We start from the raw sequence: 23,946 nt of genomic DNA, 5'->3' as shown, positions 1-23,946 counted from the left end.
GAGTGGGCCAGCAAGTGGCAAGGAAGCAACAACTGTTGATACAGAGATGTGATGGGAAGAGGCAACTCAATGCCAAAACACAGACTTCTGCTGGCAGAGGTTGGCTGGGTGGGGCTGCACACGGCCAGTGAGCTGTGGGCCAGAGTCCCAGGGAAGCAGACAGGGTACCAGCAGATGCCCTGGAGACCTCTCTCACACTGGCTGCCTCGCTGGCCAGTGCAGTCATAAAATTAATTCATGAGCTGCATGGGCATGGGAGAGGGAAAGTATCTGTGCTAACGAGTAATCACAAAGAAAAGAATTAATGACATATGAATATTTAACTTCCAAGAAGACGCCTGAAGCTTCCTGGAGCCAAAGCATGTGGTGAGGACCATGGGCTTGGCGAGTAAGACTGGCCGGGCCAGATCCTGGCGTCCCATCTACTGTGTGCTCTCCTCGGAAACTACTGAGGACAGAGGAGAGTACGAGTTGGCGCCTACTGCTTAACCTTGCGGGGCTCAGTGTCCCCCCTGGTGAAGCAGGGGTACCGATGGAACCTGCCTCCTCGGATTGCTGTGCGGTTCACATACGAGAATGGCTGGCCCCATGGTACAGGCTGCTGCATACCTTTGGGCAGTAAGTGAGAAACAGTGGAAAGCAGGGCTAGGGGCTGGGAAGTAGCCACGGCCACGTGGGATTCCGCCTGCCTCCTGCATCTCCTCCCACTGGCCTCATAGCAGACAGAGACACCCTCTCCTGAGGGCCTCACCTCCACCTCAGAGAGGAAGCCACAGTGAGTTTCTCAAAGCCCTGTTGGCTATTCCTCTCTATATTTGTCCCAATTTTGTTGAAACCCTGAACACACGGGCCAGAGATAGCTTTTCTTGTCAAGGTCCATGGAATGGTGGGAAGAGCCAGCCACCGACTGAACACTGGGACGGGAGGGCTGTTCGGCCAGTCCTCCGAGACTCTCCCACCCCTGTAGACAGATGAGGCGCCCCTGGCAACAGAGAGCAGAGGTCCAGCAGCTGGGGGGTGGGGGCTGGGGGCCGAGGGCCGGGATGGATCCCGACAGCTGCTGGGAGAACACACGTTCTTCTCCCTTAAACCCATGAGTTGGAAACCTCCTGTGAGATGGGTCTCGGTGTGCAGGAGCATTTCTTTATGACCCCGACTGTGGAGGCTTGAAGGGGAGGAGCACAGCGGTCTAGTGGGGCCCAGGCGGGTTCTGCCGTCTGCCAAAGCAAAGCCCACCCTGGGCTGTGAAGTGTCTGACCGCAGGGAGAGCTGCAGAAACACTCGCAGTGCTTAAAGGCGTGACTTTAAAATGTGGCATCTCATGGTTCACGAAACAGTGATGGAAACCACAAGTGGACGGTCCTCCCTACCTGGGCCTGCAGTGCTGCAAAGTCCCTGAGCACATTAAGGCACGGCAGAGCCCAGCAGCAAACATTTTGGCTTGATTTGCTGTTTAACCCCGTGTTTCTCAAACATACTTGGCCACCGGCCCTTTTGCTAAGGAACAAGTTCTTTCTGTGGGACATTGCTGGGCAAAGAGTGAGTCAGGGCCCCCTCCCATGCACACTGGCCTCTGCAAATGAGAAACTCGTGTGGCGAGCAGGGTGCAGGCGGTTCGAGCTCCCTGTGTGCCCTTGGCCAGACCCTGAATGCAGCAGCCTGCCTGGGAAAGGACACACAGCCCCCGGGGCGAGCCTCAGACCTCACTGACCAGGGCCTGGAGGCCCATGCTGGTTACTGTAGTCTCACCTCAGGGTGAAGGCCAAACCCCTGAGGGAGGAATAGGGTGCTCTGGCGGAGAAGGTCGGAGGCCATGTCTAGCCTGGAAGTTTCTGTATGAACCAGCCATCATGAAGGGCCACTGAACAGCCCTGGGCTACCCTCAACACAGGAGCCCAACACAGGAGCCTCAGATCAGCTCTGGGAAGCTGATCCGTGTTGCATTATTTAAAGTGTGAGGAAATGCTGAGAGACTACTGTTGTACATCTGGCTTTTCTCCTACAGCCAGCCCCCCACCACACACACACACACACACACACACACTTCACCAGCACTCATTGCAGCAGAAGTTAATGATCATTGGGAACAGCAGAAGGAGACCAGCCCGTCCATCCCAGCCGTGAACTGCATGGTTTAGAGCAGGGGTGGGCAAACTTTTTGACTCGAGGGCCACAATGGGTTCTTAAACTGGACTGGAGGGCCGGAACAAAAGCATGGATGGAGTGTTTGTGTGAACTAATATAAATTCAAAGTAAACATCATTACATAAAAGGGTACGATCTTTTCTTTTTTTTTTTTAGTTTTATTCATTTCAAACGGGACGGATCCGGCTCGCGGGCCATAGTTTGCCCACCCCTGGTTTAGAGTCTGACTGTCTGGCTTCTGTCCTCTGGCTTCGGGGTGGACCAGTTCTCCTGGCAGATGCATATATGAACTTTATGTAGATTAATTCATGATTTCAAAGATGCTTTGAAGCTGGCAAAACATTCTGTTATTTCCAAGAGTTATTATAACTGAAATCCTGGCACAGACTGGAAGGTCAGCCTGTAATCTTGTTTAGATCCTTTTAAATTCAGAAACTTTACAGTGGGTTAAAAATAGATCGCATCTGTGTCCTTCTGCTCCTTTCATCCCCGCTGCAAAGGCTGTGCAGTGATTTTGACCTACCCTCGCTATTAGCCAGAGAAATCTTAGCACTTGGCAACTGGGAATCTGTGGAGCCCAAACAAGTCATTTTTAAATGCAGATTGATGCAGCCATTGTGGAAAACAGTATGAAGTTACCTCAAAAAATTGAAAAAGCCTTATGACCCAGCTATTCCACTTCTGGGAATATGTCTGAAGAAACTGAAACACTAATTCGAAAGAATATATGCACCACTGTGTTCACTGCAACGTTACTTACAACAGCCAAGACTTGGAAGCAGCCCCAGCTGGTTTGGCTCAGTGGGTAGTGTTAGCCCACGGACTGAAGGGTCCCAGGTTCGATTCTGGTCAAGGGCATGTATGCTGGTTTCAGATTCAATTCCTGGCCCTGGTCAGGGCATGAGAAGGCAACCAATCTATGTGTCTTTCTCACATCAATGTTTCCCTCTCTCTCTGTTTCTCTCCTTTCCTTCCACTCTCTCTAAAAATCAATGGAAAAATACCCTTGGGTGAGGATTAACAACAACAACAACAACAACAAAAGATTTGGACGCAGCCCAAGTGCCCATCAGTAGATGAGTAAATAAGAAAGCTGTGGTCCATTTACACAATGGAATACTACTCAGTCATAAAAAAGAAGGTCTTACCTTTTGTGACAGCATGGAGGACCTGGAGTTATTATGCTATTGAAAGAAGCCAGTCAGAGAAAGACAAACACCATATGATTTCACTTACATGTGAATCTAACGAACAAAATAAACTGACAAACAAAATATAAACAGACCCATAGATACAGAGAACAGACTGACTGACAACTGTCAGAGGGAATGGGGGTTGAAGGACTGGGTGAAAAAGGTGAAGAGATTTTTGAAAATGGGTTTTGGGAGTGATGCTCACCACATGCCTGAGCAAAGTTGCTCATTATCCTGCATAATAAGTTCTAGAATTAATAACAGCAGACTGTCACTCATTAAGAACAGCAGAATAATACATGGATTCGTGTGGCATGGAAATGTGGCCAGGCAAGGAGAAACATTTTCAACAGTGTTACCCTGCCCTGGAGGGCTGTGTCCTCGCATATCGACCAGGAAAGATCCCAGTGTGTAGATCAAAAGAAACTGGAGGAGGCTGGAAGGGCAGGCTGCTCTTAACCAAAAGTTAAGTGAAGATTGCACCTGGTTTCAGAAGAGTCAAAACACTGCACGGTATCTTATGTGGCACCCGACAGGTGAAGGAGGTGCCAGCATTTTCCTGCTGGCACAGATAGCATTCCATTCAGGATGACCTTTCAGCGGCGGCTTTACCTTCATGAACATGCTAAATCCAGTCTTCAGGAGGTCGGTGAGGCCTGACGACATGTGCTCAATATCAACAGGATCTGGCCTTTCGGGATCAAATATTTCCTCCACAACCTGCTTCAGCAATGGCTTGTAGGATGCCTGGAAGGACAAAATATTGTGCTGTGAGCAACAGGGTTTGTCTGGAGAGAGGATGGCTTTATCTGCACCCAAGGAAACAAAACAAGGTTATTCCGATACTGAGCAAAGGCTATGAGTTTGTGTGTGAAAAGGCAATTATAACAACATTGGGTATTTTGGTAAATGTTCACCCCAGTACCTCAGCACTAATTGTTGTTTCTCATATTCCTTATAGAAGCAAATCTCTCATCCCCAGAGCTATAATCACAGAATGGCTAGTTTTTCAATCAAGATTGAAAGCGATGCTTTTATGTATGAAGTATACTGGAAAACAAAGTGCTGTCATTTGGTATAGACATAAAGATGGTCTCCAGGTTTTCCTAAATATTGTTATAACTATGCTCCTTCTGCTAGGAACTCAAATGTATGTTTCTTTCCTTCCTTCCTTCCTTCCTTCCTTCCTTCCTTCCTTCCTTCCTTCCTTCCTTCCTTTTTAAAGTCTTTATTTTAGAGAGAGGAAGGGAGCAGAGAAGAGAGATAGAAACGTCGATTGGCTGCCTCCCGCACACTCCCTACCTGGGATGAAGCCCACAACCCAGACATGTGTCCTGACTGGGAATAAAACGGGTAACCTTTTGGTTCATGGGTTGACGCTCACACCAGCTGAGCCACACCAGCAGGTGGGATGAATGTTTTCATACAATGTTTTGTTGCCGTCCAAGCCCAAGGCATTCCCTCCTTCCTCTACAGAGCTCAGCTCCAAGTAGGACTTGGACAGAGAATGCAGCCAAGGTGCCAAAAAGGAATCCAACCAAGGCCAGGGCTGAAGAGAGGGAGGCCACGTGGTACTATAAACATTTCAGTAGAATTTAGTTGAACTTTTGATAAATAATGCTAAATGCTTTCCTTTTCTGTGACCTGAATAACCTATCCACACTTAGTAATACTTGGAGGCAGCTCCTCTAACTGAGCATGCTCCCCACCTTTTTCTTGGTTCTCCTTACTACCAAGCTCCTCCTCTCTTCCCATCAGTGGATCACCGTCCTCCCAGTCCTGCGGCTGCCTCTGCTGCTCCAGTTCCACAAGGCACCCAAGTGTGAGCATAAAGGATAAAGGAAGGAGGAATGACTTCCCTCAACACATTCTCTCTATTCTATCTCTACTGCGTCTGTTATAGGCTCAGAACAGCCAGGCTCCCATGGAGCACCAGTGAGACGTCTTGAACTTCTGTTTCTCTCTTCGCATGTGAGCTGCCTTTAGCACGTGTCCAGGGTATTTGGTGTATTGGCTTCATCTTGCTTTTCTCACTGTCATTTATTTTTTACTCTTACTTTCCCTTTATCCCTATTTTCTTACCTAAAATATCTTAAAAACAAAGCAGGACATATACTATCAAGATCATAAATAATCATTTAGCCAGAATGCAACTGGTGCATTTGGCAGGGATAAGATGCAGGGAAAAATAGCAACTGCTCAGTTGAGGGTGCAGCCTTCTTATGCTTATTAGTCAAGTAGACCATTGCATGCCCAGAGACCTCACAGGTTAATGCTTTTGAAAGTAAAGCACTGGGCAGGAACACCGATAAGACAGAAATTAACACACACACACACACACACACACACACACACACACACACGTCAACCTTCCTCATAATAAAGCTATATCCAGAGAAATTTTAAAACTTTACCATACAGGCAAAAATCTATAGGTTTGGAAATACACTTTTGATGGGGCCATAGTGAACTGAAACTCTCACATATGGCTGATGGAAGGGTACATTGCTACAATTAGTGTTGAGAGCCATTTGGCAATACCTATCAAAATTACAATTGCATTTGACCTAGAAATTCCACTTATCAGAATTTATCCTATAAATATGCTGATATATGTAAATGATGCTAATAAAGGGCTGTTTACTGTTTGTAATAGCAAAAAATTGGAAATAACTCAAGGGCCTATCATTAGGGAGCTGTGTAATAAATGGGATGCATCACAGGAGGGGATGTTATGAAAGTGAAGAGGGAAGTTCTCTGTTGACCGGGCAGAAAGGAAGGTGCAGAATAAAGTGTGGGTGAAAAAAGCAAGGCGAGAAACAGTGTATAATGGGCTGGACTTATGTGAAATGTGTCACGTGTATATTTGTTGGAATACAGAAAAATATAAACTCTGATGTGATATACAGAGACTACGATGAACAGTGATCATGGGACAGGGGACTGGAGAAGGGACAGAGTGGGAGGGCACTTTTCAATGTATTGCTTTTTTAATTTTTATTTTTTCAATGTATTGCTTTTTAAAAACACAGTTAAAACACCATTACAAACAGCAACAAGATTTTTTCACTTGTTGAAAATGAATAGATTGTGCATGGAAGAGAATAGAGTAAAAACACACCAAATGTTAATTAGGGCTAGCTCTAGGTTCTGGGAGTGGGGGATATTATTTTCTTCTTTTTTCAAAATTTCCCAAATTAACAAGTATACTTCTAGAAGGATAATGTAATCTAATATACTTTCAATGTTAAGAAAAATAAAGGTCGTAGGATGACCTTTGAATTCTATAAATCCTCTTCCTTGAGTAAACCGTCTTTAGAGTCCTATCATCTCAGCCTTTCTGGACATTTAATCTCTTAAACTTCAACACTCATCTCTTTAAACTGCTCCCAAGTTACCTATTATGTAGGAGAGACCTCTAAATTCTTTATCAAAACAACTAAGCACAGCCCGGCCGGTGTGGCTCAGTGGATGAGTGTTGACCTGTGAACCAAGAGGTCACAGTTTGATTCCAGGTCAGGGCACATGTCCAGGTTGTGGGCTTGATCCCCAGTCGGGGGGCATGCAGGAGGCAGCCGATCGGTGATTCTCTCTCATCATTGATGTTTCTCTCTCTCCCTCTCCTTTCCTCTCTGAAATCAATAAAAATATATTAAAAAACAACAACTAAGCACAGAATAAGTAACACTGTGCCTTTAATAAGCAAGATTTGGAAAAGACTCGCTCAGGTACAAAGTGGTACTTTTGTGACTTAGCCAACACCTTTCTTCAATTTTCCTCTTTGGGTTTTAATGATGAGAACCTTTGGCTCCTTTCTCTCGGCCACGGAGCTCGGATTGCTTTGTGCTCCGAGTCCTGTCACTGAAATCTGACTGGAACGGACCGCTTTGGCAGTGGCTTCTCAGAGGAGAAACCTCGGATGGTCCTGGAATTTTCTACGCAGCCAGAAGCTACCCGCTTCTGAGAAAGGACCACAGCGAGGCGGTGAGAGGGGACAGGATGTCTTCCGCAGCGCCCTGCTCAAAGTTTCCCTCGCATGCTAGAAAGGGCCAGAGAGGAGATGAGTCGTGTAGTTTGTCTCAACATTAACAGGGTTAACTATAGTAATTTAATTTTCCTAATCAAACATTCCCTGCCAGTTCACCTTTATTGGGGGTGGGGGTGGGGAGAGGAAAGGAATGAAAGACACAGGCATTTTCATCCTTTCCCCGTCTTGCTGGTCATTAATCCCTTGCTTACACCACATCCAGTATGTGTGGGCAGTAGGGGTCGGTGCCTGCCACTGTCACTCAGACACCAGGTTCTTCCACTCCCTCAGGCCCCGGGGTCCCCACCGCAGCCCTTGCAGCTCATCATCAGACGAGGAAAGAGAGTACGGAGGGTTTGCAGAGAGATTTCATGGGCTCTGCCCGAAAGTGATCTGTATCACTCCCACCATAATTCATTGGCCAGAACTAGTCACAAACCTACATTTACCTGCAAGGGACTCTGGAAAATGTGGCCTCACTGTGCCAGGAGGAACAGAAGTGGCGTTTGGGGTTCACATACACTGTCTCTGCTGCACACATACTGTGAAGTCGGATTGAAATATGCATATAATTATTCCCTTTACAACGGACAAGTTGCATGTTGTAGGCAAAGTACTATTAAACCCTTTTCCCTTCTGCATAAGAATTTGACCTTTGGTTAACTTTTTAGCTGTTTCCCTGGAAACCTGATAAGGGAAGAATGTCAAACTCTAGCCAGGCAAGATTGCTTATGATAAAAGTGACCCCTGCTTGGTTAACTGCATTAGACTGGGGGGACTATAAATACTGGATAGAAGGTCAGGCCTTGGGGCTTCTCTGAGTCTAATGACTCCTGCACAACTGGCATAACTGGGCACATCCCTTGGAGGGACGCTGGAAGCTACACTGTGCAGTTGTTCCAGAGAAATTGGCTCCTATGGGAGTCGAGGAACTGTCCCCTCCCCTCCCCCATGTGAGTCTAGTTCCCGCACTCCTGAGCTGTCACCTCGGGACCAAACTGAGTAGCGGTGGTCACAGGGACTAACTACTCCGGGGAAGGAAAATGCCCACTGCTTCCCAGTGGTGAGCTGTGTTCCTGCCTTGGGCAGACTGGTGTCAAGTGGGGGCTATGACCCCAGAGCCGACTTACCCGCCAGGCACACTACACAGAGCCTGCGTAGGACCTGGGAGACTTTTAGGGACCCATAAAAATTCAGTAATTTCTTTTAAAATTAGGAGAAAAAAATACCTTTTAGGTCAAAGAAAATGTTTTGATATATACTATTTATAGATTTGTCTCTACACCAATACAATGGCATAATACAATTTTTGGTATTTTTTATTTTTATAGAGGAAGGGGGCCACAAACTCAAAGCTGCTTAGGGCCATGAAAAGCATAATATCACCTTGTATGAGAGTGTCCTAAGGCTGCCTAAGGTTTGTTAGAGCCCACAGAGACACCGATGGGTATTACATATGAAATAATTACAGTTACAAAAAGTGATCTTACACCAGAAACTCTTCTTCTTTAAATGGCCAGTATCTCTTCTAGAACAAATTGGGCTTTTAAGAATGCCATATTTAATTAAATTATGAAAAATAAAATATTTATGTCTATGCCCATGGTTTTTCTTTTGTGACGGAGATAATGTGTGATTGGGTCTAGGAGACTTTTATTGACCTGATTCTTGCTCTCGAAGAAAAGTATTGACATAGCAGGAGTTTCTGCCAGTGTACACGTCAGAGTTAATTTTGAGAAACTAGTTTAACTCCAGTATCCTCTTGAATTTGGTGCAGGTTAAAGATGGCCCAGGATTAGTTTCCAAGAAAACCTGAGTTGTTGCCACAGCCACATCCCACCAGTCAGGGCTGCTGACCTCGCTTTGCCGGTTGGTGATGGTGCAGCGAGGGACTCAGTCCTGCTCCTGAAGATGCTTCTGCCTTTTCTGCCAAATTGACTCTCAACAACCAACTCCTCAGTGTAACGTGTAGACATAATATTCATTCTGTTCCAATCCAAGACTGTTCAAAAAACATCTGTTCAAAACTGCTTTGCTTTGACGATTCCATGGTTTATTTATTTTTAATTATTGCTATACTAAGATATTTTCTCCTTTCATCTTCTTAAAGTCAATGGTTTGCTCATCCATTCATCATCCATCCGTCCATCCATCCATCTTTCCATTCATCCATCCTTCAAAGTAGAAGCAGATTATGCGCTTACAATTTTTTTGAGTGTAGTCCCTTCCATTTCAATTTGAGGACACCGCAGCCCAGAGCTATTAACTAGGGCGCATGAGTTCACAGAGGCATTTAGAAGCAGCAAAGGACAGCCAGTTCCCCAGGCCCCAGTTTAGTCCTGGCTCATGCTGATTCTTCCAGAGAGAACACTGGCAGGTCTGGGTGAGGTGGGTAGAGTCAGGAGGAAGGACAGAGTGCAGCACTTGGAAAAGAGCACCTGGTGGCCAGGGCAGGGGTGTGACCGAGACGGGCCGACAGACGGTGCGGAGAGCCACATTCACCAGGCACAGGATGAAACAAGCCTCCTTGGGCACAGCTGCTTCGCGATGCCCTTGTTCAACATGCCAGAGGCACAGAAGACGTACGCATCTGTGGAAAGTTTTCTCCGACGCAGCACAGCACTGAGAAACCTCTGCCAAAGCAAGTCGTGCGAGAGCCATACGGCATTTCTTTCTGAAAGGACTCGCCAGCTCCTGGCCCTGAGACATGCCACCCCCCTGCTGCCGCTGCTGGGGAACTCAGCACATGGAGCACTGGCACTGGGGAGGGGGTGGAACCTCCCGCTAAACTGGAACAGTTGAAACGAAACGCATAAGACTCGCTGCACAAGCAAAACTGGGGCTTAGGTTTCTAGTCAACAGTGTCTGCGAACAAACAGGACCTTTTCAGTCATACTGGTGTCAGCAATGAACCCTTACCACGCACAGCAGCCAGCAGGACAGTCGGCTCGAGGGTCACACTTTCTGCGTAGCCCATCTCCTTACCAAAGGAAAAGACGAAATGCCACAAAAGAGGACAAAGAGAAGGCCTATTTTGTCCTTTACAGCAAACGCTTACATAGTGCTGTCTACTGGTATGTGTCAGCTCCTGTCCCCAGAGCTTTACGTGAATGAACTCACCTAATCCTTAGAGCATCTGTATAGGGAGCGACTGTTATTATCTCCTTCCTGCAGAGGAGGAGCCGGGCACAGAGAGGGGAAGTAACTTGCCTAAGGTCACAGAGCTAGTAGGGGGCACAGGTGGGCTATGGATCCAAAAGCTCAGGGTCTCAGACTGTTCTGTTAACCTCTGTGCTAACCTCCCTCTCACTAACAATGGAGAACGTAAGAAGTACCATCCATGCTGGATCAGACCCCTGTCCAGGATCCACCCACCCACTGGCCCGCTGGGTGGCAAGCATTGAGCGCGGCTCTGCAGACAGCGTGGAGAGCAAGCACCGCGCTGCCTCCAGCTTTGGTGGTGTGCTCCTCCAGGCAGGCGCTTCCATGGCAGCCTCTTGGTACCCCTCACCCACTCTCCGGACTGCGCCAGAGGACGGCCAGGTCTGTGCTGATGTTCAGGACTTGTTTCTGGAAGCCCAGAGATTTTATGTACTTAATTCTTTGTATGAAATCAGTCTCCTTAAAACAACGAGAGGGATATCTGCTTTCTGTATCTGAGCTGTGACTGACACTTTTTCCTAAAGGGCTAAAGGACGAAGTTAAACCAGAGGTGCCTCTAGTGTAAACAAAAGAAACAGGAGTGTCTGAGAGGCAGCTTGTGCATGCTGCCCTGGGAGGGAGGGGCTGGCAGGGGCCTGGAGATCCAGGGAGAGCCCGATCTGCAGTGCTGCACTGGGGCCTGGAGATCCAGGGAGAGCCCGATCTGCAGTGCTGCACTGGGGCCTGGAGATCCAGGGAGAGCCCGATCTGCAGTGCTGCACTGGGGCCTGGAGATCCAGGGAGAGCCCAGATCTGCAGTGCTGCTCAGAGCTGGACCGGAACCCAGGGCCAGACCAGGCCTAGAGCTCTCCCAGGTCTTTCGGGGATGCCTGGACATCTCAGCTAGCTAGACAGAAAGCACACATTTTTCCTGGAGCCACAGGACTGAGGACCAGACTGGGAGGAGAAATGGACAGAAAGTTGCCTGGCCAAGATCTGTCTTTAAAACTAGACACAACTGGACTCTGATTCTAGTCTGAACATTTGTCCTTTTCTAATTACACGCACTTTGTGACCCATCAAATCCGCTGATATGTAAGAAAGATATGTGCATTGCATACAAGATGCACCCAACAAATATTTATTATGCATCTATTATGTGCAAGATACCACTCTAGTCACTAAGGGTATGGCAGTGAACAACCAGATCAAAATCTGTCTGTGGGTTAAAGCTTCTTTAAATCTGAAAAACATTTTTTTAAAAATAGGTAAAATTTGCCCATAATCACATCAAAATAGTTTTCGCTAGACATGTAAATACAAGGTAAGAAGTCATAGGCCCTCCTTGTCCATCCAACCCTTCCCATCCCTCACAAAGTACCCATTATAAATCTTTCCAAAAAATTTAAAGACTGACTAAATACACATACCCATATACTTTTTATCATTATTTTTTTTTTAACCAAAATAGAATGATGCTTTATGGAATGATCTACAACATGTTTTTTTTTTCCACTTAATAGATTATGCACCTCTGTTTTAGTTAGAATTTTCTGAGAATCAGAGCCTGAAACATGGGTGCAAATATAGTCTCTGCTCAGACACTTAGATCCATCCCTCATTTTCATTGTTTCACAGCATTCCACTTTCTCTTCATCATTATTTATTTAATCCCCTTGAGGTATACACATACACATTGCTCGCCCTTTGTCCCCATGTTCCATTCACGGGAAAACTCATTTTCCAGGGCTCTGAGGTCTGGAGAAATGAGAGTGTTGGCAGCAGGGAGATGAAGTCTAGGACGCTTATCATTGTCCTTACCATGCCCCGGATTTATAGCGAATGCATAATTACGTGAAACTGGCCAAATCAGTGACCATGATGATCTGAGAGTGTTGGCAGCAGGGAGATGAAGTCTAGGAAGCTTATCATTGTCCTTACCATGCCCCAGATTTATAGCGAATGCATAATTATGTGAAACTGGCCATCAGTCACCATGATGATCCTAACAGTGAAAAGACCTCATTAATTTAGTGGTTTGTTTTCCCTTTTGCCAACTATAGTAGCTACTTACATCTTGACATTCTTTGGTTTAAATTTCATCATATTTCACCAGTTCTATCATGTCTTGTGGAACTAGTCTATACCACAGTATTTAAGATTGCCATTTTTTAAAATATATTTTATTGATTTCAGAGAGGAAGGAAGAGGGAGAGAGAGATAGAAACATCCACGGTGAAAGAGAATCATGGATTGGCTGCCTCCTGCAAGTCCCCCACTGGGGATAGAGCCCACAACCTGGGCGTGTGCCCTTGACCAGAATCGAACCTGGGACCTTTCAGTTCACAGGCCGACGCTCTATCCACTGAGCCAAACTGGCTAGGGCAAGATTGCTATTTCTTAATAGCAAAATGGCATATAATTAATTATCTGAGTGACAGCACCTGGATTTGTGGAAGAGATGTTTTAGATCACTGAATGAAGGATGGGAACTTGGGTTTCTAAGTTGAGTGCCAGTTCCTGAGGTCTTTTATATCTTGATGGGTGATTTCAGATGCCCGTCAGCACCATCAATCAATATTTCTATAGCCTCCCTGAGAACCACAGTACAGTAAGGGAGGAGATTTTGTATTGGTGGCAAAGTCCTGGCATCTGGCCCTGGTCACCTGTGTGCCTGTGGCAGGTCCCTTGGCCTTCCTAGATCGGGATGATGATATGTCTCTGGCTTACTTGTTGTGAGACTGAAAGGAAATATGGAAGGCAGGAGTGCTCTTTCAGTGTCAGCTGCTCTGTGAACATATGGGGGAGGAGTGTGGGTTTTGCTAGGCTGCAGTGGATAACCTTTGCTCTCGTGTACATGCCTGCCTTAAAGCCAGCATCCTGAAGTTGTCACTAACAAAACATTTAACTCTTAGCAAATAGAGTGGGTTTCAGTGAAGATTTCATGGGAGATGGAGGAGAAGGTTCCTTCACACACACAAGCAAAGCTCAATGTCCTGTTCCATCAGAGACACCTGCTCTTCCTTGAAAGCTCATTGTGGCCACCAGGAGCCTGGCTTCTGTCTCCTTCCTCATCCAACAGAGACTGCCCCGCCCTCAGGGCTCCTGTCTTCCTCCACTCCCGAAGCTTCCCTTTGGCTCTTTCTATGTCTCCTCCCTGCTGGGTTTTTACAGAGCAATTACTCCTTTATTCATGGATTCCTTACCATCTTCCTACTCACCAATCACTCCCCCTCCTCCTTAGAGAGCAGTGGGGGACTTTCAAGTAACAAATGCTTTTGCTATCACCAACTTTTTTTCATTGCCATAATACTATTAGATAATTTCATTATTCTAATTGTTCGGAATGTTTATGGGACTGCTTAGATCCAGAAAGTTGGGAACCATCAAAGGCCAGCCCCTCATCTGGCATCTGTAGTAACTGGGGACAAAGAAGGAAGGGGACTTGCCTAAGGTTACAGATGAAGGCTGTGACAGCGACTGTCCCAACTCAGCGCTCACGTCACTACATCAGCCTGCTGTACAAATGCATCGGGATGGTTTTTTGTTTGTTTTTTAAAGGACATCAGGCCTGACATTGCCTGTGTATTTTTTTTAAATGTTTTATTAATTTTAGAGAGAGGAAGGAGTGGGAGAGAGAGATAGAAACATCAATGATGAGAATCATTGATCAGCTGCCTCCTGCATGCCCCCTACTGGGGATCAAGCCCAGAACCCTGGCATATGCCCTGACTGGGAACTGAACTATAACCTCCTGGTTCATAGGTTGATGCTTAACCATGGAGCCACACCTGCCAGGCTTGGGATGCATTTAGATTCAGGGGAACCCAGAACTCTGAACGGGAAAGGGACTTGGAGTTCATCTAGAACAAATCCCTCATTATAGAGAGGTTAACATGGAAATTTTTCTTATACTCTCTGAATCCTAAAAATGCCACACAGATTACATGGTTACTTTACAACATATGTACTTGCCTGGTGGGTATGGTTTCCAGGAACATATACAGACTTGAACTGCTTCATGAGACTCCGAGCCCCGGCAATGTCCCGGAGCGACGTGAAGAGGGCGTCCACGGCAGTTTTGGCTTGGTGGAATGTCAGGTTAACCGAAGAGTCGCAGCCTGAAACAACACAGAGACATTTTCTTGGGTGAACAAATATTTAAATTAAGTTTTAGTCACGGCAGCTTGAGCCCCATGTTACACAATTGGTGTGTTTTTTAAACCCTATTTTCCCCCAGCGGTTCGCTCAGTGGGTTGCTTCAATCACCCACGAGCAATGAAACGTTGAGTATAAATGCCTTTGACAGAAGCAGAACTCAGAAGTGCCTGGGACCGCAGCCACTGGCTTCAAGCCCCAGACTGCAGACGTTTCACAGAGAGAAAGCTCCCCAGGGCCTACCGTCCTCAGAACACAGTCTGGGAAAACTGGAGGAGACACGGGAAAATACAAGAGTGCTGTGATGAACCTCTCTCACTTGAACGTCACCAACCGTTTCCATAAAACAGGACAGCAAGACTGAGAAAGATGACAGAGTTCTCGAATAACAGAGCATGCTGGGATGGGCATCTTTCTCCTGTGCTAACAAAACAGATGGCGCATTTCAAAAGCCAGCCATTCAAAGTCAATACAACCTATAGGGGGCCTAATAAAAAGACCCCGCTCAGCAACGACTCTATTTCTTTTAGAAACTTCTAATAGATGAATGCATTCTCTATTTTGTTAGAAGCCCATGCAGGAGAGGATGATTGTGGGTAAGTCAGAAGTTAAAAAAAAAAAATTGAGAAAGATTCGAGGTGGGCATGTTTGACTCTCTTACTAGTAAATACCACGCTAACTCATTAATCCTCACATCACTCATATGAGATAGGAGCTGTTATCTCCCCCAGTGTAGGGATGAGGGTTAAGGAGCGCTCCTGTCAGCAGGCACTGCCAATGCTCTGCCTGTGCCTGCTCAGTCACACTAGATGTCACCTGTAGGTTGGAACTGTTCCCATGCACCCTGACTGCCTCTTACCTCAAGTAGCTGATGTCTTTCTGTTTCTCTGTCTCTTCCTCTCTCTGTGTGTCTTTGTCTTTGTGTCTTCCTTCCTGTCTGAGGGCTTTCTCCAATTGTGGGAGCATGTTTGGCCTCTCTGTGGAGCAGGCTGGGGAGTCAGCACTCATAGGAACAGCCCAGCTTGCTCATCCCGTGGGAGAGCAATTCTGCATTGTGGTCTCCACAGCTTTTCCAGGGGGTCACAGCAGGACTGAGTCCCAGTTGCCCACAACTGCCACTCGCTCATTAAGGCCCCCGTTTTGGCTTTCCCTGCCTCCCTGCCTCGCTTCCCTGCTTCCTGACTGCTTCCTGGGATACTTTTCCAAATGCAGTACTTGCACCCAACCCTGTCTCAGGGCCCCAGAGCTTCTGCAGCCACTTGAACACAGCAGCCTAGATCCAAAGCCTGTATTCCTGGGTTCTTTTGGGGGAACAATTTTATTGAGACAGTACTCACATACAATACTATTAACCTGTTTAAAGTTTACAACTCAATAGCCATAAGTATATTCACATAGTTGTGTAGTTGTACAATCATCATCATCACAATCAATATTAGACCATTTTTATCACTCCAATAAGAAACTCCATGCCCATTTTCCTGTACCTCCATCCATGCTTTCTCTCTCATGGATTTACCTACCTCGGACATTTCATATACATGGAAGCATAAAACATGATCGTTTGTGATGGCTTCTTTCACCTAGCATAGTATTTTGGGGGTTCATCCTAGTTGTAGCATTTATTGGTACTTCATTGTGTTTTTTATTGCTAATATTCATTGCATGGATATACCACATTTTATATATCCATTTATCAGTTGATGGACATTTGGGTTATTTTCACATTTTGGCTATTACGGATATGCTAGTTTTACATGTACAAACTTTTGTGTGGACATACATTTTCAATTCTACTGGGTGTGTATCTAGTAGAAGAATCGCTGAATCATAGAGAAACTCGATGTTTAGCCTTTGGGGGAACTGCCAGGTTGCTTCCCAAAGTGCCTGCCCCACTTTATATCCCCCTAGCAGGCAAGAGAGCTCTGATTTCCCCGAGTCCTCAACAATGCTTCTTATCTGTCTTCAGGATTGTAGCTATCCCAATGGCTGTGAACTGAGGAGACACTGGTTGATTTTGATAAAGAGAGAAATCACTTTTAGGGAGTACAGCTAGATCCAAACAAGCTTAAACTAAAAAGGAGTGTTTGTAAAGTACATAGGAGCATCCACAGGAACCCAATGGCAGCAGACTCAGGGAGGAGGGTGTGAGTAGCTGAGCCTCTCCTTGTAATTACTGTGGACCACTGTATATAACTCTTATAGGATGGGCATAATTAGGAACTGTTTTTACTCACATTTCTGACACCAAATGAATGTTTGTTCCTCCACACCAACTGATTCTCTAACTCTCCAGACACCAACTGAGGGCCCTACAATTCGGTTCAGTTCTGACACTGACCATGCGGCGTTAGTGCAGACGCCTCAGTTTAAGCTCAGTCCCACAAGGCCTGGAAATTGTGAATTACACATTGAAATTAAGCAAAGCCTACATGATTGCAAAGAGTTAGGTCACCTGTGGCATAGGCTGTTGGACAAAAATGTTTAGAGATTACTGGTAATGGACAAAATGAAACCAACACAAAAATAAGACTGCCAAAGAAATTGTTGGAAGGAAAATAAAAAGTCCTAAATTTGCCAATAAAGTAATACTTTCCCGAAAAAGTCAATTACCATCTGTAGGAGGGCAACTTCTGCCCAAGCCATCAACCCTTTCCAGTGTGCCTGTCATCCTTAAAGCAAGGGGTTCTCTCACACACACACACACACACACACACACACACACACACACGTGCGCGGATAAGAGAGGACATGGCTTGTGCAAGATCACAGCCTTATCCTTAGCCAAGTCAGAGTTCAAAATGTCCCTTTGGTCACAGACATGAGCTCCTCCATCCACACTGCCTCCCCCATTCAGAATCTCCTCTGTGAATGCAGCTGCGGTTAATAGCGAAGAGATGATATGGATGGAAAAGTTATGGAAGGGGATGAAGTCTTTCTATGAAAACAGTGATAGTTATAATCACTTACGTTAGGCACTATTCTAAGAAGTTTATACATATTAGTTCATCTAGTCTCCTCAGAAACCCAGCAAGTTAGGAACCATTATTAATCCCATTTTGTGGATGGGGAAACTCAGCCAAAGAGAAGTTAAATAACACAGAGTCACTCAACTACTAAGTAGAAAAGCTAAGATTCAAACCCTCACAGTCTAACTCGAGTTGATCCTGTTAACCAACTGCTTTCTTTCAGCGGTGCTAAGACCACATATATAGAAGATCAATAAAACACTTAATTCACTCTAAAGATGGAAGAAATGCTTTCAAAACAGAGTGAGTGCCTTCCTTCTTGGGAAGACCTGGGCCTGTCCCGGCGGTGGACACTCGCCGTGGGGTTGCAGCTGGGCCCCAGGCTCGCCTACTGAACCACACAAGGTGTGAGGTCCCCTGGGCCTGCCTGCACACTCGCCTTCGGATCTCTGCTCCCAAAGGTGTTGTACTCCGTTACTTCCAATAAACCCCTGACAGCCGGCCCCTGACAGCCAGCTTATGAGATAACAGTGTTTGGTAAGGGAGCTCTAAGTGTACAACTCCAGTCAATTCTCACTTAATCCACTGGTTATATACAGAATAAACCAGAAGCTGATCCCAGACTTCAGCCAGGCATGGACTGTGTGCTTCAGGTGCCTACTTCTTGATAAGGGAGGCCCCCAATCCCTAGGGCACCTCTGTGTTCTTCTAAAATAGGGATGACTCATGCCCCTGCAATTTCTTTCTCTGCAGGGCTCAGGGATCCCCTGGGCAGGAGTCCAGTTACTCCTCAGAGCAACAAAATTTGGCTCCTGTGTCGGTGCCTGCCCTTCTCCCTTCCCTCTCACCCGTCTCCACTTACTGAGGTCCCTTCACTTCCGCGGAGTGAGAACAGTGGTTTCCATGGTTTTGTGCACTGCAGGGACCCACACTTTCAGCAACAATGAAGCTAAGATGGAGAGAAGGCTGAACAGCTAAATGATCCTCCTGGGATGGCTGAAATGAAGCTGGGCTTCTTACTCACCTGGTTCCATAAGTTGGGTTGTAAGGAAAATAAAGCATCTCAGCTCAGGAGGCTGCTGTGTCCTGGGCCTTCGTTTGGATTGGAACTGAAGTAGCCATCATCTAAGGCAGTGGTTCTCAACCTTCCGGCCCTTTAAATACAGTTCCTCATGTTGTGACCCAACCATAAAATTATTTTTGTTGCTACTTCATAACTGTAATGTTGCTACTGTTATGAATCATAATGTAAATATCTGATATGCAGGATGGTCTTAGGCGACCCCTGTGAAAGGGTCGTTCAACCGCCAAAGGGGTTGCAACCCATAGGTTTGAGAACCACTGATATGGCCTTCCAACACACATACACACGCACACATACATGCGTGCATGCATGCACACATGTGCACACACACACACAAAGTACACACACAGCGCGTACAAAGGGGCAGGACAAACATAAAGCATGCCACTTCTATGGCTGACTAAACTAAGGGCATGACTAAAATAGGATTTGAAATATGTTCTCCTCATAGCTCTGAAGGTTCCTCCCATCTAACTGATAAGAACTAGGGCCCAAAAATGTTTGAGCCTGGTCAAGAGGTCCTTCTGTCATCTGGACCCAAGTTACCCAAGGCTGGCCTCCTCATCCTTGGACTGGCCCGAGGTTGAAGACGCCAGCCCCATTTTCCCGTTTGCATGCTGCCTTCCTGCCTCTCAGGAACCCCCTGGTGGCAGGGCCCCACCTCCAGGGGCTCCTGGGGCAGTGAGAGAAAAGGTCAGCCTGGGAGTGGGACTCGGCCAGAAAGGGCAGAGCACCAGGAGGTCATGACCTCCCTCATCCATCCAGCTGTCTGACATCGCCTTTTCTCTCTTTTCAAACCATTGTTTCAAAGACGGAGTCTTTTCTCATGGTTCTCCATAAATTCTTGGTAAATAAAAACACACACACAAACAAAATAAAAAACAAATAAACCCCAGCAAGTGTCGTCCCTTCTGAGAGCCTGGAGGGAGGTTGACTGCATAAGCCACTCCTGAGTAGGCAGCGCTGGTCAGTGGTAAGTAAAGCTACAGTAGAAGCCCTCTTTGTCAAACATGCTGGGGGCCATTTAAAGACGGGGCTCATGAGCATCGATCTCCCACACACATAGATGTGTAGAAATAAAACATTTTATTTTAAATTAAAACATAAATGTCCATTTTTTCACTAATCTTCTGAGGAAAGGCCAAGGTCTTTTCTTTGAGTATTGCTTGTTGATAAGAGTTCTATCTTTTTTAAAAGATAAAACCATTATGTACCATGTAGAATTTCTAATTTCAGTTCATCAAAAGCGGGACAAGACATTAAAGACACCTGTAGCACAATCTGAGAGCAGAATTATTTTAGATGTAACATTGTTTTTCCTACAACCTTGTACAATCGCCTTCTCACACCTAATTCAAAAGCACTTTTAAAATGCTTTACTGAGTCTTTCAAAAGCTTTCAATTTGGTTCTCACTGAGACAGTTTTCTTTTTGAATTCATATTTAATCGGTGTGTAAGAACATTCAATTATGGTTTAAACTTAATAACAAGTATAATTGTCATACACTGGTTTGGAAACAAACCCGAAAGGCTTGGGAATCATACAACTCAGCCTGAGAGGGCAGATGTGCCCGGGCACATGGGGGCTGCCATAGAGCCATGAGGGCTCAGAGTTTCTGTGTTAGTCATTCTGCTTCATAGAGAGATTGTGCCTGGCCAGTATGGCTCAATGGTTGAGCAGGGACCTATGAACCAGGAGGTCACAGTTCGATTTCTGTTCAGGGCACATGTCTGGGCTGTGGGCTTGATCCCCAGTGTGGGGCATGCAGGAGGCAGCTACTTGATGATTCTCTCTCACCACTGATGTTTCTATCTCTCTCCCTCTACCTCCTATCTGAAATCAATAAAAAAATATTTAAAAATCTACTCATAGAGGACTGTAAAATGTCACTCTGGTAAGTGGCTCATGTGGAGGCTGGTTGAGAACATATAATACATAACAATATAATTATAATATTATATTATATATAAATAAATATACATATTTGAGGTCTCATATTTATACTACACAGGCAATTTGTATCTGGGTCAGCAATCTAATGTTTAATGACCTAGTGTGACTTTTTTAAAGATCATTTTTACTTTTCAATTATAGTTGACACACCATACAAAGTTATTAGAGTACTAGAGGCCCAGTGCATGAAATGCATGCACTGGTAGGGTCCCTAGCAGTTGCCGGCTGCCAGCTGGGGCTTCCCTCCCTTCCTTCTTCTGGCCGGCCCTGCCCCCTGGTCAAATTCCCAGACAACTCCTGGTGGAGGGGACAATTTGCATCCTATGCTGTTATTATATAGGATTACTGACTATATTCCCCATGCCGTGCTTTACCTCCCCATGACCGTTCTGTAGTGTGACGTTTATGTCCCTCTAATCTAAAAGAATCACATCTCAAAGGTCAGACTGCAGGTGTACAGGGCTCATGTCCTTGGTCATTGCAGAGGCCTGATCTCCACCTCATGGCAGGGGCCCTCATCAGGTGTGGAGGCAATGACATGGGCTTGGATGAGGTTGTGAGCGAAGCTGGCCCAACAGGTAAAATCAGAGTCAGAGACATCCAGGTGATGCCGCAAAGGCCCCGAGATGGCCCACAAAGCCTGACCACGTCCTGCAGTCCCTCCCAAAGTCTCCGTCAGGCTCCCCGCACACACAGATCCTTGCTTCACTGCCTCCTGCTCAGTGTCTCAAAATGTCTTAGCCTGTGGCCTACAGTCGCTGCTCAAATGACCAGGAGGGAAGCAGAGGCAAGATGGCGATCAGCTCAGCAGGCAGGGGCTCTCCTTTGTTCATTGCCAACCTCCAGCCCAGGCCCTGGCTCACAGGAGGCACCCACTAAATAACCCTTAACCCAGTGAGTGGGGAAGACAGAGGGGTGACAGGGAAAAGGGTTGAGTCAGACCAGAATGCTGTAAAGCAATAGCATTGCTTCTTGTGGAGCTGATAAACTACCTCTGCAGGAAATTTCAAACAAAGAGCTCCCAGATGGCGCTGAGCAGTTGCAGCCGCATGCTAAGCGGGTCACCTCCCCAAAGGCTTCTTAAGAAGTGCAACCTCGGTTGGCTGCATAAATTCTGTTTTTTCTTTAACAAGCAAAACGAAACTCTACGTGGTTAAAGTATGCATGGATATGAGGTAAAACTGTCTTAAACAGGAAGAGCATGATAAATATAAACTTCAGTAAGTGATTACCTCTGGGTGGGGGTGGATGGGTAAGCCACCCTTTGGGATAGGGTGATAGGTTCATGGGTGTTTATGATGTAATTAGAGGCCCGGTGCACGAAATTTGTGCTCAGGTTGAGTTCCTAGGCCTGGCCAGTGATCAGGGCCAACTGGGGCCTTCCAGCTGCCGGCCAGCTGCCATCCAGGGCCTTCCTTCGTTCCACGCCACCCCCTGGTGGTTAGCACACGTCATAGCGAGCAATTGAGCTCCCGGTCTCCGGGCTGAACTCCAGAAGTGACACTTCGCATATCAGCCATATATAGCTTTATAACACATATGTATAATATAATCTTTTAAATGTATCATCATTTTAAAAAATGTAACAAAGCAGAAACTGGCCACACTCCTTGTTAAGCCTCCAGCAAATTCAGCTCCCTGAACCAGCTGAACCAAGGACGGGCGACAGCTGAGATCTCTTATTATTAGGCAGGTGTGGGATGTGTGGTGGATGGGAAAGGCTTGTTCAGTCTCGAGAAAATGTCACTTCCCAGGATTGGAGCCCAAGTTTGTGAGAGAACATACCGGGACGCCTGAAGGAAGGAAAGCTGTCAGGAACAGGCTTTGGAACTGGCGTGGTCAATGGCAGGGCGCAGGCCGCGCTGGCAGGGAGGCCCAGGGAGTGGGAGGCAGGACCAGGCAGTGCGAGGAGCAGCCCCTTGAACCTGACCGTCTGTGCTGTTTCAGGAGATGCCAAGGCAGCAAAAAGGACAACACTGGATCATCGCGGGAGGAAACAGCCCATCTATTTCAAAACATTTCTTTCCAAGTGGCCTTTCTGATCACCCTGACCATGTGAACATAGTTCCGTTATCTTAACCTTTTCTCTGGTTAAATAAGGGAGGCCTCAAGGACTTTGTTAAGCGTATGATACTGTAGTATCACATTAAATAATACAATTTTACATGTTGGTTATTAAAGCAACCTAAATCACCTTAGTCAAGGAGAGCTGGAAGTTCAGCATTCTAAACAACTGAAATACCATGTCTGAGGCTATTTCTTTTAAAAGGTAGGCATCCATTTTTTGATCAGTTATACAATCTCCTATTATGGGGCTACCACCAGGGGACAATCAGATCTCTCTCCTATCCTTTCAACTTTGGGTCCCCCTTTCCAGGAATGAGACCTGCCACAGGTGGGGGAACTGCCCACACAACCACTTATGCCAGCGGTCAGGCTCCCAGACTTCCCCATTCTCCTGCCCAAGGAGTTGGCACACAGCACCTGGCCATAATCACAGACAAGCTCCCAAAGGCAGCATGGCCCGCTACGAGCGCTTCCTAACAGGTTGACTGTCTTTATTCTGTTGAATTAATTCTACTGAATTACAAACTTGCTATCTGTACTACGGTCTCCTTTCAAAGTGTGTTGACATTGCTGGTGGTTCTGAATAGCGTGGCATGGCTTGCTGGATGACATCTCGGAGCTGACTGGAGAGATTACCTGCATCTGGTTGTTTGCAAAAGCTGTCAGGTGGCAGAGCCCCTGGGAGCCACGCTGTATCTCCTAGGACGCTGTGACGAATTCTCCATTTGATCTCATTTTCCGAGCGAGGGGAGAAGAAGCCAGTATTATATGCATGGAAAGGCATCACCAACCATGGCCACGAGTTAAGCTCAGTTGGCAGATTTTACATGAATATTTGCTTGCTTCTCGCTTGTTCTTTTTGGGGTGCTACGAAAGCTGAGGCAGCAACAAAGATAAAAACACACAGAATGGATGTAAACGTATGGTGGGGAAAACCTAATCTGCTTACACTATTTTTCTTTACCTTGCACAATCACTGTCATCATTTGAATTTAGCAGTTTCAGAACCAATGAGCCAGTCTGGCATTTCAGAGAGATGGAAACCAAGCCCAGATGCCCCTTCCATGGAGAGCCCTTCCAAGACCTGCTGGAGGCTGATTCCTGTCCTCTGGGAAGGGTGCCTGATGGGCCAGCACCTGCAACCAGCCCTGGACCTTCCTATGTCCAGTGCAGAGATGCAGGGAGGGGCGGTTTTACCTGATGCAGCT

At 46.3% G+C, this 23,946-nt stretch overlaps 1 protein-coding gene across 1 annotated transcript in view; it reads right to left on the bottom strand.

The window, feature by feature from the left end:
• The window catches only part of SCFD2 (sec1 family domain containing 2), a 327,218-nt gene that overhangs the window by 26,925 nt on the left and 276,347 nt on the right, over window positions 1–23,946 (bottom strand). Inside the window, exons 6-7 of the mRNA XM_006757824.2 lie at window positions 14,482–14,627; window positions 3,951–4,085 (exon numbers count right to left, since the gene is read on the bottom strand). Of these exons, the coding sequence (XP_006757887.1) occupies window positions 3,951–4,085; window positions 14,482–14,627 (281 nt within the window). The remainder of the gene's footprint in view (window positions 1–3,950; window positions 4,086–14,481; window positions 14,628–23,946) is intronic.

Source organism: Myotis davidii, unplaced genomic scaffold (genome assembly GCF_000327345.1).
Source record: "Myotis davidii unplaced genomic scaffold, ASM32734v1 scaffold173, whole genome shotgun sequence".
Lineage (NCBI taxonomy): Eukaryota > Metazoa > Chordata > Mammalia > Chiroptera > Vespertilionidae > Myotis > Myotis davidii.
The sequence above is the reverse complement of the archived record's forward strand: the minus strand, read 5'-3'. Positions and strand labels throughout refer to the sequence as shown.